Raw genomic sequence first — 14,387 nt, 5'->3', positions numbered from 1 at the left:
GAAAAGTCTATAGCTAGCTCTACAACTTGATATCCTTTGGTCCTTCACCGGTCCTCCTTCCCCCACCTTCCACCATCTCTCCTCTATCTCTCCCCTATCACACCTCCACCATTAACGTTTGACCATACCTCGATGTATAACATTTGATTTAGGGTTCTTTAAAACGTGAAACTTTGAAACGTATTTTCCCATAATGGGGCCTCCATTATGTAACTTAACGTGCATTCCTAAGAAAATGTTTCGTCACCCAGAAACCTAAAATAACACAAACGAGTAGTGTAGCTACGAAACACTGCACCTAGGCAAATTGCATGGAACTGTATACAATGCACGCACGAACAAGCGATGTAACAATGTGCATTTACTAGAAGTATTTAGATTTTTTTCTACAAATTTTTATAAAAAAAAATAATAATGAAACAAACGAAAAGGTCTTCATTCATGACGAATCATTGTAAATCGAATGAAGATATATTGGGGGTATACTTGTGTAATGAGCGACTTCCGCGACACGTCGTGTAGAGGGTACTCTCTTCTTTATTCACATTTGGGCACACCACAGGCCAACCTTATCCTCTTCCTTCTCCGAGTACACACATAGATATTAGCATCCCTACACGTGGTCGATCCCACAGCATGGTTCTGTCCACCCACTCCTGGCCTCACCGCTGGTTGACGGCGTGCCGGCGAGGGTGGTGGGACTTCGCAGGAGATATGCCACGTGGCTGAACGACGGAGAGAGATAACGGCGAGCAGCGACGCAGTCCGGACCTAAGGCTCCCCACACCGACCACGAGTCCGCCTCCGCTTATATTGCCGCAGGTGCGGCTAGGCTCCGCCTCCAGCCACGACCTCTTGTGGAACCTTCTAGCCGGTTCCCGGAGTATCTCGGCCAGCCCCGCCCATTACCTTTGGCACAGATACCTCTCCCTTTTGGGATTGGATGATCTTTATAGTGGTGCCTGTACCCGTGCTTCCCTTTTCCAACCAGTTGATGTCACTATGTCATACACTTGTGTAAGGACAGCATGTAGGGATAGTACGGCTCCCCGTGGCCATGGTTACTAATTAATATAACGGGAACAGACAGGGTCACGTTAGGGTAATGTGGGACTTAAGTGGTCGCTAATAATAATTATGCGACAAGCTTTGACAGGGTCGTGTGAGGGAAAGCACGGCACCTAACGGTCATAAATTGTAATAAGGGCAGAGACAGACAGGGCCAGGTGCGGTGAGAGAGGGTTCGGGAATAGGGGCGTGGTCAGGTCGTGAGGGGGATAAGAGCCAGCGTGAACCGGGGCTCTGGGCTGCTGTTGTTGGGGAACTGCCGTCGCCGTCGTCACCTTGGAGCGGGTCGTCTTCATCATCCAGGAGTGGGCACCTTGTAGTCTTGGAAGGCTAGAGTCATGTCGTCTCAGAATAGAATTACCTAAGTTACTCAAGTGTATATAGTTACTTGCGGTTGCTTGTTAAGTTATCAGTGAGTCGGCGGACTTTATCTATATATATAAAAGGGAAATTTGTGATTATGTGTGTCTGTTCAAAATGTTTAGCGTACTTCCCAACATGCAACAAACTTGAAATTTGCCATGTGGGTACTTTCCAGACTGTACACCATGCAAAAATTATAAAAATAGACTTTGGTATATTTTTTTTGGGGGGGGGGGCGCAATAATGCATATTTTTTGCACGGCCAGTGAGCTGTGACGTCACATCTGTCATGTCACCCGCGCATGCGTAGTACTTGGCACTCTGCGCTACGAACCCGGCGACCCGAGTTCTATTCCCGCTCACGGCCACCATCGGTGACGATTATTTTAACCGCTCCTGGGCCTCCCCTAGGTCGACTCAGCCTCAAACGATTAACTGGTGTGGTGTGTGAACATCGCCACTTGGGAGACAATGGCGGCCAGGCGTGGTGAATCCAAGTCCCGGGTGAAGCCGGGTAGTAAAGCTAGTTCATTATAAATATACATATAACTGAACAAGACAGTGTATCCGAGAGCTCCATTACACGATGTAACATGTTCAATTCAATTTTATTATACATTATAATGATATTTATTCTAAAGTATATACTATTTACATTTTATTAAATTGACATTCCGAATTTCATTTACATTTTAGCACGTTTTTATTACGTGACTTTGTGTTGCTATATTACTGCACATTGTTAAATCCGAGTACTGCATTTATTGTGTTATACCCTAAGTAAGTATGTTTTACTATTATTAACTTTGATCTTGCTCTTGATGTGTGCTTCTAATTACTTTCTGACCCTCGGAAACCATTGTATTATTCATTGTGTTGTTTACAAAGCCTTGATCCGTGCCCTGGAATCTGGTCCACTGCCGGAGACAACGTCACTCAATACTTCAATTGTATACCTGTTCCTGTGTTTTATTTATACTATATTGGAGAAATGTATAAGTTGAGGGTGAGGACACATTTCGAAAAGACAAGCTGTGTGACTGGACTGCATCTCCTCTGCATCAGTGGCTATTTGTCTATTTGTGTTAGTGAACTCAATTTAGAGAGAATTTTGTCTGGGCCTTTTTGGACGTTTATATATTTTGTCTTCAAAGCGATGATAGCCAAGAACGACCCTTAGCTGTAGTCCTGGTAAGCTATTGAATTGATTGCAGCTAATAACATTTGTTGAAATGGTGGGACATGGGGCATAGTAACAGGAGCTGAATGTTCATTCAAATGCACTTTATTCTTGTTTAACAGGACAGACAACCCCGACAGCATTGACAACACATCTGCCAGTGACAGTACAGATAACACCTTTGATTATTGGTAAGACACCCAGTACTTCCAACATTTATTTACCTAATGTAACACAAACATACGAAACTAAAGGGATGTGAATATATGGTAATTGTTTGGATGTGCTGTATGATTATGATGGCGAAGTGGACTACAGATTATAGTGACTGTGAAAAAGGTGACTGTCTAGAAAATGTTTATCACAAACAAAAAAAGGTTCCTTAATTATTTTCTAACATTTCACCTGTTATTTTTCGAAGGGTAAAATAATCACAAAATGTATTTCTCTTCTATTAGAGTGTGCAGGAAGTGACTTCCAATGTGCTGTTGATAAGCGCTGCATCCTGGGAATCCTGTACTGTGATGGGGTGGCTGATTGTGCGGACCAAAGCGACGAGACTCCAAACTGCCAATGCCGGTCAGACCAAATCCGTTGTGGCGATGGAACATGCCTAGGAATAGAATATGTGTGCGATGGGGTCTATGACTGTGGAGACTATTCAGATGAAAACAACTGCAGTGAGTTAATTATATTAACTATATGATACTATTATGAATGTCATATCTCATTTAATATAAATACGTATAATTTAAAAGAAGACGTGAATTGATGTTGTGTTTTGCAGTTTGCACTCCAAGCCAGTACAAATGCAATAACAGTAACACTGAATGTTTGGACTGGATCTACATCTGCGATGGAGAAACTGACTGTAGCGATGGATCTGATGAAAGCAGCTGTGAAAAAGGTTTGTTTCAGAAAAAAATAACTGACATTTGGATAACCTGAACATGGATGTGTTTTATTTATATATCTGGAAATTGATGTACCACTAAGCAACTTGGTATGGTGAGAGGCCAAATTAATAAATGCCCAAGTATAACATTTCACCAATATTTAACCTTTTATCGTTGTCATCCCAGAGTGTTCTGACAGTGAGTTCCGCTGTGCCGATAAGAAGCATTGCATCCCTGGACATTTTTACTGTGATGGGGAGCCTGACTGTGCAGACCAGAGTGATGAGACTCCAAACTGCCAATGCCGCTCAGATCAAATCCGTTGTGGCAATGGAACCTGCCTTGGAATAGTGTTCGTGTGTGATGGAGTCAACGACTGTGGAGACTATTCAGACGAAAGCAACTGCAGTGAGTTAAAACATGGGACGTATACTTTAAGTTAAGAATTCCATGTTTCAATGAAAATATCGGTATCATTTATAGGAAGGATTTAATTGAGATTTCTTTTTGCAGCTTGCACTCCGAATCAGTACAAATGCAATAACAGTAACACCGAATGTTTGGACCCACTCTACGTCTGCGATGGAGAAACTGACTGTAGCGATGGATCTGATGAAAGCAACTGTGAAAGAGGTTTGTTTACTGAATTACTCTATTAACTGCCAGTAGATAACCTAAAGATGGATGCATTTTACCTACATATCTGTCAATTTACATTCCATAAAGTAACTTGGACAGCGGCTAGGGCAAATTCTGCAAAAATTGTCAAAGTGTAATGTGAGCGTATGCTGGGGGATCGCCGGCTGGTTGGGTGGGCTTCGCCGCCTCAGCCTCTAAGCCAGGGGTCCTCAAACTTTTTAAACAGGGGGCCAATTCACTGTCCCTCAGACCGTTGGAGGGCCGGACTATAGTTAAAAAAAAAACTATGAACAAATTCCTATGCACACTGCATATATCTTATTTTGAAGTGAAGAAACAAAACGGGAACAAATACAATATTTAAAATGAAGAAGTAAAGTTAAATCAACAAACTTGCCAGTATTTCAATGGGAACTATGGGTCTGCTTTTGGCTAATGAGATGGTCAATGTCCGGTTCCATATTTGTCACTGCTAGTCGTAACAAGTGATGCAAGTGTGCATCCGTTAGTCTAGATCTGGTTGGAGATTTCAAATGTTTCATTCTGGAAAAAGTCTGTTACAGACATAAGTGCTGCCAAAGATGGTTGCCATTTTGAGTGCATGGTTCCTGAGATGAGGATATGGGTCAGAGGGGAGAGATGCATAGAAATTATGAAGGCTGCTTGACTTGAATGCGTCTTTTTAGAGAGTCACAATTCTGCAGTTCAGCCAGTTTCATTTGGTAAATTGTATCCACATTTTCAATGTCAATAGAAAATGGGTTACGGAAAAGCTATATGTCCTGTTCATGGAGATGAAGCTCTTTAAATCTAAATTGGAACTCCTTTTGCAATTTTTCCAGTGAATCCACACATGTTTTGTTTGGGAATTGCAACCAATGGTTTTTCGCTAACAGATTTTGAGTTGTGGGGAGATGGCAGAAGTTTTCCTCCTTAACTTGTTTGATGAGGCCTAATTTTACTTCAAATGCTTTGACATGTGATTGCATATCACAGATGAGCTTCCCCTTTCCTTGAAGTTGCACATTGAAACTGTTGAGTAGCTCTGTTACATCTGTCAGAAAGGCAAGGTGCCATTTCCATTCTGCATCATTGAGCTCTGGTACTTCTTTGTTTTTTGAAAGCAGAAAAGCTGTAATCTGTGGAAGTAAGTCATAGAAACGTTTCAAAACTCTCCCTCGACTCAACCAACGGACTTTTGTGTGGTACAGAACATCTTCATAGTCAACATTTAGTTCAGACAGAAATTCCTGAAATTGTCTGTGGTTTAGTGCATGAGCTCTAATGAAGTTAATACAAGATACCACAATTTTAATAACAGAGTCCCACTTCAGTGATTTACTACACAGCGCTTGTTGGTGGATGAGGCAGTGTATGGCTATTGGATGAGAATGGTTATGTTTGTCCATCTCTTGGTTAATGCGAGCAATTACTCCTTTCGATTTAAAGCTTTCGTGACTGCAGGGATTCATCTTCTTGGTTCTTTCGGTAAAGTCACGTAGAAGGGAAGTAATAAAATAATAAAAATAAAATAAAACATAATAAAACATTATGTTTTATTTTTATTATTTTATTACTTCCCTTCTACGTGACTTTACCGAAAGAACCAAGAAGAATTACTCCTTTCTTAGACCCCACCATGCTAGGAGCACCATCAGTTGTCACACTGGCTAGTTTAGCCCAGTTCAGCTCCAAACCATTCACAGTTTGGCAAACTTTTTCATAGATTTCCTCTCCTGTAGTTGTTCCTTTGATGCTTTGCAGTGCAGCAAGCTCTTCTGTGACTTCGAAATAGTCATTCGTTCCACGAATACAAATGATAAGTTGTGTAGAATCACGAACATCATTGCTTTCGTCGAGTGCCAAGGAAAAATAGGAAAGTTTTTTTGTAGAGTTTTGCAAATGCTGATGCAAATTGTCTCCCATTTCTTCAATCCGCCGTGTAATTGTAGGTCCTGAAAGACTCACTGTACTAAATAAATCGGCCTTCTCTGGACACATCTCTTTGGCAACAGAAAGAAGGCATTCTTTAACAAATTCTCCCTCCACGAATGGTCTGCCAGTGCACGTTATTAGCTTGGCAACTTGAAAACTTGCTCGCAGTGATGAAATATTTAGCTGCTTCTGCTTCACAAAAGTATTTTTCTGAGTTGTTAATGTATTTGTCAGTTTTAATATTTTATCTTTTCTCACTTCTCCGACCAAACAATCATATTTATCTTTATGTTGAGTTTCATAGTGTCGACTTAAATTGTATTCTTTGAACACAGACACTATATTCTGGCATATCAGACACACAGCTCTTTCCTTGTACTGCATGAAAAAGTAATCATAAGTCCACTGTTCTTTGAATATCCTACACTCCGAGTCAATTTTTCTCTTTCTTGACATCATTGTTTCCTAGGGAGTCAAAATTGCTATTAGTAAAATACCAATATATATACAGCGCTACAAAAACAATATACCAGCAATAACTTTGCCCACACAGAGACATACAGACTGCACTGCCCATCAATGCAGTCTGATTGGGGGAACTCCGCTTTTACCCCAGGCTCACACTGGTGCGGGTGCCATTAAAAAGTTAATTACACCTGCAGCTTTGTTCACAGATCGCAGTACATCCCCAGCACACAGGAATATCACTGGGAGTGGAGCCGAGGGGCAAGTGAGGGAGCTGAGGGAGGGAGAGCCAGTCAAGCACAGCCAGGGGAGGGCTGGCAGCCTTAGGCCTGGGAGGCAAGTCCAGTCAATTAGCCCATTGAACCATTCACCAGCGCAGCCCAATGAGTGCCCACCGCCGCAGCTGAATCTGTGCCCACCGCCGCAGCTCAATCAGTGCTCACCAGCGCAGCCAAATCAGTGCTCGCCACCGCAGCCCAATCAGTGCCCACCACCGCAGCCCAATGAGTGCTCACCAGCGCAGCCCAATTAGTGCTCACCAGTGCAGCCCAATTAGTGCTCACAAGCGCAGCCCAATTAGTGACCATGGGCCGGATAAATGTCCTCGGCGGGCCGCATGTGGCCCGCGGGCCGTAGTTTGAGGACCCCTGCTCTAAGCCAACCAGGCGACACGAACCATCGGGGGCAGAGTTCAAGGGCGGAGCCCGCGGGCGTTAGGAGGTGGTATTATCTGGAAAGTTCTTAAGGGGTGTGGCGAAGGGCGGGGGATAAAATGCGGGGTCTGGGTGACACGGGAAAGGGATATAAAGGAAAGCCGGAAGAGGCTCGGGGTCCGTTGGTAAGGGGCTGGAAGCTGGGCCACGTCGCAGCTCTCCGCGAGCCATCAGCCACGTGGCGATGCGGAGATGGCTCTCAGTCTCCCGCGCCATCTGCCAACGGTGCGCGGGAGCGGAGAAGGAGATGGCTCTCAGCGCGCCGTCTGCCAACGGTGCGCAGGAGCGGAGAAGCGAGAGAAAGAGAGAGCAGCGCAAGAGCGGGACGCCAGCTCACGCGACGCGCCGCGGAACGACAGAAGAGAGCGGAATGCGAGCTGTCCAGATAACGAAGAAATAAACACGGAGACACAGTCGCTTGTCGTCGACCTGATTTATTACAATTAGGGTCAGAAGTGATTCTTGACGTTGGACGACATGTCCAAGCATCTCAAGAAGAAAATTCCGCCTACGCCGTCTTCCGACAACGATGACTCACTCACCCAGGACCTGGCGATCCCAGGGGCGGTGGGCCCGGACGCGGCGGCTACGGTCGGCTCTGCTAAGGTGCCGGAGAAGGTCGTCGGTGCCGAGCCATCTTCGTCCCCAGGCGCTGGCGACGGCTGGCGGCATATGGCGGAGCAGATCTATTCGCTGCCTGCTGTCCTACTCAACCTGGTGACGCTGGTCGTGCCGTCCGCCGCGCCAGGACGTCCGCAAGGAACGCTGCTGAGTGGTGACGAGCAAGACCCCCTCGGGGGGTCTCGGAGAGTCCCCTCGGGCAAGGATCGGCCACCATAGCGGCCTTGGGAAGGCTGTCCGCCATTGCGGCCACGTGGCATGACGACGCCATCTTGGGCGGGTCCGTGGGTGCGCAGCTGGAGCCCGCCATTTTGGCGGCACCGCGTGGAGCGTGGGTGCGGGAGCCTGGGCCCGGTGGGGACAGCGGCGCGGGGCGCAGCCATCGTCTTTCGAACATCAAAGAATTCAGCGCGGGAGGGGACTGGAGCGCTTTCGCTTGGCGTTTCCTGTCCGCTTTTCACTCCATCTGATGGACGGAGGAGACGTTGGATGCCTTGCCTACACTCCTCGATGACATATCGCTCACAGTATTCTGCTCCATTCCCGTTGAAAAGAAGACGAAATTGCGGGGGGCATTTGCCGAAATGGCTGAAGTTTATGAGGCACTGTCGGATACTCACCACAAGTTTGTGCAGCGTCAGCGAGGTGCAGATGAATCTCCCATCGCCTACCATGGAGCCCTGGTGGTGCTTGCGATGGCTGCCTACTCTGACGCTAAGCCCGACATGCTCGACCCCCTCATCCTGTGCAAGATGTTGGAGCTGTCCAAGGAACTCGGCATTCCAATGCCGGTGTGTGGCCATGAACCGCTTACTTCCCGGTTGGCCGCCAAATTCCTTGATTCCCAGTTCAACTTGCACCGCTGGGTGCAGATGGCCGCCTGGACGGGCGACCCTGTTGTGGACGGTCAACCAACGGGATGGGTGCCATCAAGGGTTGTCCACAATCCGGACGACGCGGGGACCGGGGACCTGGCTGCCGCTGCAGGCCACCGGGTTCCGAGGAAGAGGGCCGAGTCACGTTCGGGTGCTTCGTCGGCGGCGGTTCGGGACGTCGGTGGTGCCAATCGGGGAGTCGGCATGGTGTGCTTTAGGTGTGGCCGGCCAGGTTACTTTGCACGGGACTGTCGGAGTCGTCCCCACCAAACGCGCCTCCTCCTGGATCCCCACCTCTGGCGCCACCACCATCGACGAGCTGTGACCCAATCCAGGCAAGTCGGTATGCATCAGACACCCGGCAAGTTTTGTCACCTCATGCATCCTCGGCCGCGTATGATCTTTCTGTTCGCAACTCACATGGGGCCACCTACGATTCGCCTCATAAGGTTACTCAGTGGAGGAAGTTGGCACGTCGTGTGGTGGCGGCCGCGACTGGGTCCTCTACGGTGCCGGGCTCTATTCAAGGGGTGGACATGCGGAGATTGGTGGACACGGGCGTGTCGGCCACTATCATCTCCGATGTCATATGCCACCTCCTTTCCATCCACGCTTCACGCGTGCGGCCGGCTTTCGATGCATGTATTGCTGCCAACGGGGGTAGTATGGGCATTGTGAGTCAGGTCGAAGCGCATGTTTCCATCGGGAACGTTGCGGCATCGGGAACGGTCTTAATTTCCAGGTCATTGGCAGTGTCTTGTTTATTGGGTACCGATTTTCTCTATAAAATGCTGGTTAAGATCCTCGTTGATCAGGGCTGCATTGAGCTGCCTGCGGGATGTAAGATTTTTTTTGCCGTCCCCGTTGAGTCATCCTGCGCTGTGCATTGCGGAGCAGGTGCTTGTCGATGTCTCAGTGGAAATTCCTCCAGGCTCCCAAATGCTCGTCCCGTTGCGGTACCGGAAACAATTCCGCGGGATGGACGTGGCGGCAGGCGTGCTGCTGTCCATGTCTAACACCACTACCAAGGGTCTTGCGCTGGTGGGGGCCCAGACAATCGTCCGGCCCGGTCAACCCCCGTTTTTGCAAGTTTTGAACGGGGGGTCGGAAGGCGTTTTGGTCACCGCCAGTACGGTTCTGGCTCATGCCACTACCGCGTTTACGGTCCACGATGGGGATCAACAGCAAGGGTTTGCGGCGGCGATTGAGTCTCGTGGGACGTCGGACGATCGTTGGATCGCCGAGTTGTGTCAGGAAAATTCGTTCTTGACCACGCATCAACGAAGCGCACTTCGAGCACTGTTGTCCAATTATTCCGACGTTTTCAGCAAGAACGATTTCGACTTGGGGCGCACTTCACTGTTGTCCCATCACATTGATACTGGTGGGGCGAGCCCTATACGAATGAATCCGCACCGGCTAATTCCCTCGGAGAGGGACCATGGACGCGGCGTGGTGGATGATATGCTGGCCGCTGACATTATCTCTCCATAGAATAGCCCGTGGGGCGCTCCCGTTGTCCTCGTAAAGAAAAAGTTAGCCTCCAATTCTACGTTGATTTCCGGAAGCTTAATACAATTTCGGTGGCAGACACGTACCCTCTGCCACGGATGGATAACTCCCTCGATGCCTTGTCGGGAGCACAATACTTTTTCACCCTCGATCTCTCCTCTAGGTTTTGGCAACTTCCCCTCGACGATTCGTCGAAGGAAAAAACGGCGTTCCATACGCCTCAGGGGTTATTCCAGTTTAACTGCCTTCCCATGGGACTGAACGCCACTCCCGCCACGTTCCAGCGGTTGATGGAACTAGTGTTGACTGGGTTACAATGGGACACGTGTCTGATATACTTAGACGACGTCATTGTGTTCAGTCGTACGTTCGAGGAACACCTTCAGAGATTGAAGGCTGTTTTCGACAGGATGCGTTCCGCAAATCTCAAATTCAAACCTAAAAAGTGCTACCTCTTGCAACGCTCCGTGCGTTATTTGGGACATGTCAGCTCGGACGGTGTTGCCACGGACTCGGACAAGACGTCATGCATCCGGGACGGGCCGACCCCCACCTCGGTAGGGGAGGTACGTCGGTTTGTCGGGTTCGCATCCTACTACTGTCGATTCGTGCCGAATTTCGCTACTATCGCTAGACCGCTGCACCTCCTCACGGCGAAGAATCAAAGGTTCAAATGGGGACCGGAGGAGGAGAAATCGTTCCGGGACCTTCGAGATCGATTGTCGACCGCGCCGACGCTTGATTACCCTGATTTCTCCTAGCCGCGTTCTCTCGTCGGCTGAAACCCGCTATTGTGTAACCCGTAGGGAATTATTGGCGATTGTTCATTTCATTCGCCAATATCGCCCGTACCTGTACGGTAGGAAATTCCTAGTGTGCACAGACCATGCTGCCTTGCAATATTCCTTGAAGATCGAACAGTCCTCTGGCCAGTTGTCGCGGTGGTTGGAGACGTTGCAGGAATTCTCATTTGATATACATTACCGTAAAGGTTCTCGTCATGGTAACGTGGCTGCGCTCTCCAGGTTATCGCAGAAATCCTCTTGCGCGTGCGCCTCGGGCACTAATCGGTACACGCGCCCCCCTCAGCCCCTTCGGCCGGTCATGTCTGCGATGGCGGATTCCACGGGCCCGGCCTGCCCTGAGCCGGCTGACGGGGTGTTGAACTTTCCGCGTTCGGTATTGGTCCGCGAGCAACTGTTGGTCGATTCATTGAGTTCATTGCGAGGTCAGGCGGGCAGGCCGCGGGTGTCCTCGTCTGCGGACGATTCCCCACAGGCGGCCCTCCGGGACGGGTTGTTGATGTGGAGGAATGATTTGCTGGGCCGTTGGCGCCTGGTGGTTCCTGTCGCGCTTCGGTACGAATTGATTCGGGTACTGCACGCCGAGAAGTTGTTAGATCTCGGCTTACAGAAAACCTTTTTGGCATGGCATGACGGCTGATGTCGCCAAGGACATTCAGGCCTCTTCCGAGTGTGCTCGTCGGAAGCCACCGAAACGGGGTTATATTCCGCTCTTGAAATCGATCCAGGTGACGCGCATTAACGAGCTGGTGGCTCTGGACATCCTCGGACCCTTTCCCCCATCCGCCCGGGGTAATATATTTCTGTTGGTGGGTGTAGAATATTTCTCGCGGTGGCCGGTGGCTTAGCCCTTGCCCGATCAGTTGGCGTCATCTATCACGGAGGCATTTTTGTACGGGTACGTGATGGACAAGGGCGCGCCCGAACGGCTGCTTACGGATCAGGGCCGCAACTTCTCATCTAAGTTGTTGCGTAATGTGTGTGGGCACCAGGAAAGTACGTACTTCACCCTACCACTCACAAACGGATGGGATGGTTGAGCGGTTGAACCGTACCCTGTCGGCTGTGCTCTGCCATATGGTTAGCGAGAAGCAGGCCGATTGGGATTTGCACATCCCTGGGGTGCTCTCCGCCTGCCGGATGGCACCGCACGCGTCCACTGGGTACTGACCCTTCTTCCTCATATATGGACGTGAAAACATGCCGCCCGTTGATGTGCAGTTGGGCGCATACGCAAAGGAGCCCGTGCTGACTCTCCCCGAATACGTTCGTGACACGGTTCGCCACGTCACGGTGGCACGGGATGCGGCACGGATTGCCACGTCTAAAACCCAGGCCCGTAACGAGCGGTGTGCTAAGCACTCGCAACGCGCTATGCCATGGGCTGTAGGGGACCGGGCCTGGCTCCATTGTCCACAGGTGCCGGTGGGTATCTCTCCCAAGCTGCACAGACCCTGGCAAGGTCCTGTGGAATTGATCGAGATATCTAGTCCTCAGTGCGCACGTATCCGGGCAGGGTCGCACCATTGGTATGTCCACACTTCTCGGTTGAAACCCTTCTTTGCTCCTCGCGTTGATCCGTCATCCCCAAAGGTTGCCTTGCCGGTGTCTGATGCGTACGACGAGCCGCCTCCCACACACTCGGCGGCCTGAGGCAACTGGACACAGGTGATCCTGCACCGACCGGGCCTTCACCTGCGGCGAGGGATGTCAATTCCGCCGCTCTTCCAACCCCGTCTGGATTGCAGTCGGCGAAGCCCCCTGCTCATGCAGGGGATGGTCCGGCGTCGCGTACCAGATCCAAATCTCTCCCCTTCCGTTGATTGTTACCGTTCCTTCACGTTATGCGTTGCACTTGTTCAAATTGTCCGTTACTGTGTTATTATGTCTCTCGCATTATGGTCTTGTTTTGAATTAGCCGGGACGGCTAGTCTTTTACACCGGGGGGGGGGGGGGGGGGTGATGTATTGTGAGCGTATGCTGGGGGGTCGCCGGTTGTTGGGGTGGGCTTCGCCGCCTCAGCCTCTAAGCCAACCAGGCGACACGAACCATCAGGGGCAGAGTTCAAGGACGGAGCCCGCGGGCACTGGAGGGTGGTATTATCTGGAAAGTTCTTAAGGGGTGTTGTGAAGGGCGGGGTCTGGGTGAAGCGGGAAGGGGATATAAGGGAAAGACAGAAGGGGCTCGGGGTCAGTTGGTAAGGTCTGGAAGCTGGGCCACGTCGCGGGTCTCCGTGAGCCATCAGCCACGTGGCGACGTGGAGACAGCTCTCAGCGCGCTGTCTGCCAACGGTGCACGGGAGTGGAGAAACGAGAGAGAGAGAGCGGCGCAAGAGCGGGATGCCAGCTCACGCGACGCGCCGCGGAACGACAGAAGAGAGCGGAATGCGAGCTGTCCAGATAACGAAGAAATAAACACGGAGACACAGTCGCTTGTCATCGACCTGATTTATTACAAAAGTATAACATGTCACCAAAATTTTGCACAAATTCATAATTGTCAAAGTATTAAATGTCACCAATATTTAACCTTTTATCGTTGTCATCCCAGAGTGTTCCGACAGTGAGTTCCGCTGTACCGATAAGAAGCATTGCATCCCTGGACATTTTTACTGTGATGGGGAGCCCGACTGTGCAGACCAGAGTGATGAGACTCCAAACTGCCAATGTCGCTCAGACCAAATCCATTGTGGCAATGGAACCTGCCTTGGAATAGTGTTCGTGTGTGATGGAGTCAACGACTGTGGAGACTATTCAGACGAAAGCAACTGCAGTGAGTTAAAACATGGGACGTATACTTTAAGTTAAGAATTCCATGTCTCAATGAAAACATCTGTATCATATATAGGAAGGTATTAATTGACGTTGTTTTTTGCAGCTTGCACAACGAACCAATACAAATGCAATAACAGCATCACGGAATGTTTGGACCCAATCTACGTCTGCGATGGAGAAACTGACTGTAGCAATGGATCTGATGAAAGTGACTGTGAAAGAGGTTTGTTTAGAGAATAACTGTATTAACTGCCATTCGATAACTTAAACATGGATGCATTTTATCTACACATCTATCAATTTACATTCCGTAAAGTAACTTGGACAGCGGCTAGGGCAAATTCACCACAAATTCATGATTGTCAAAGTGTAGTGCTGAACTTTACGCGGACAACATCTTCCTTTTCTATCGTCATTTTATTTCTCCAACACAGCACATTTCGCCATCATCCTTTAGCGCGTTCTCCGCTCGCTCGCCGCGCTCCGCCGGCCTCGCTCGCTCCGTTCCTCCCTCTCTCTCTCTCCGTCTCTCCGTGCTCCCTT

General features: G+C 49.4%; 1 protein-coding gene across 1 annotated transcript in view; it reads left to right on the top strand.

The window, feature by feature from the left end:
• LOC133340358 (atrial natriuretic peptide-converting enzyme-like) overlaps window positions 1-7,659 on the top strand; it is a 30,742-nt gene extending 23,083 nt beyond the window's left edge. The window contains exons 3-7 of the mRNA XM_061548502.1: window positions 2,734-2,802; window positions 3,070-3,291; window positions 3,399-3,518; window positions 3,694-3,786; window positions 7,496-7,659. Of these exons, the coding sequence (XP_061404486.1) occupies window positions 2,734-2,802; window positions 3,070-3,291; window positions 3,399-3,518; window positions 3,694-3,786; window positions 7,496-7,659 (668 nt within the window). The remainder of the gene's footprint in view (window positions 1-2,733; window positions 2,803-3,069; window positions 3,292-3,398; window positions 3,519-3,693; window positions 3,787-7,495) is intronic.
• The last annotated feature ends 6,728 nt before the right edge of the window (window positions 7,660-14,387 follow it).

Source organism: Lethenteron reissneri, chromosome 9, assembly GCF_015708825.2.
Source record: "Lethenteron reissneri isolate LAM-NWPU_2019-01 chromosome 9, ASM1570882v1, whole genome shotgun sequence".
NCBI lineage: Eukaryota > Metazoa > Chordata > Hyperoartia > Petromyzontiformes > Petromyzontidae > Lethenteron > Lethenteron reissneri.
Note: the sequence above shows the minus strand (reverse complement) of the source record. Positions and strands in the feature narration are given on the sequence as shown.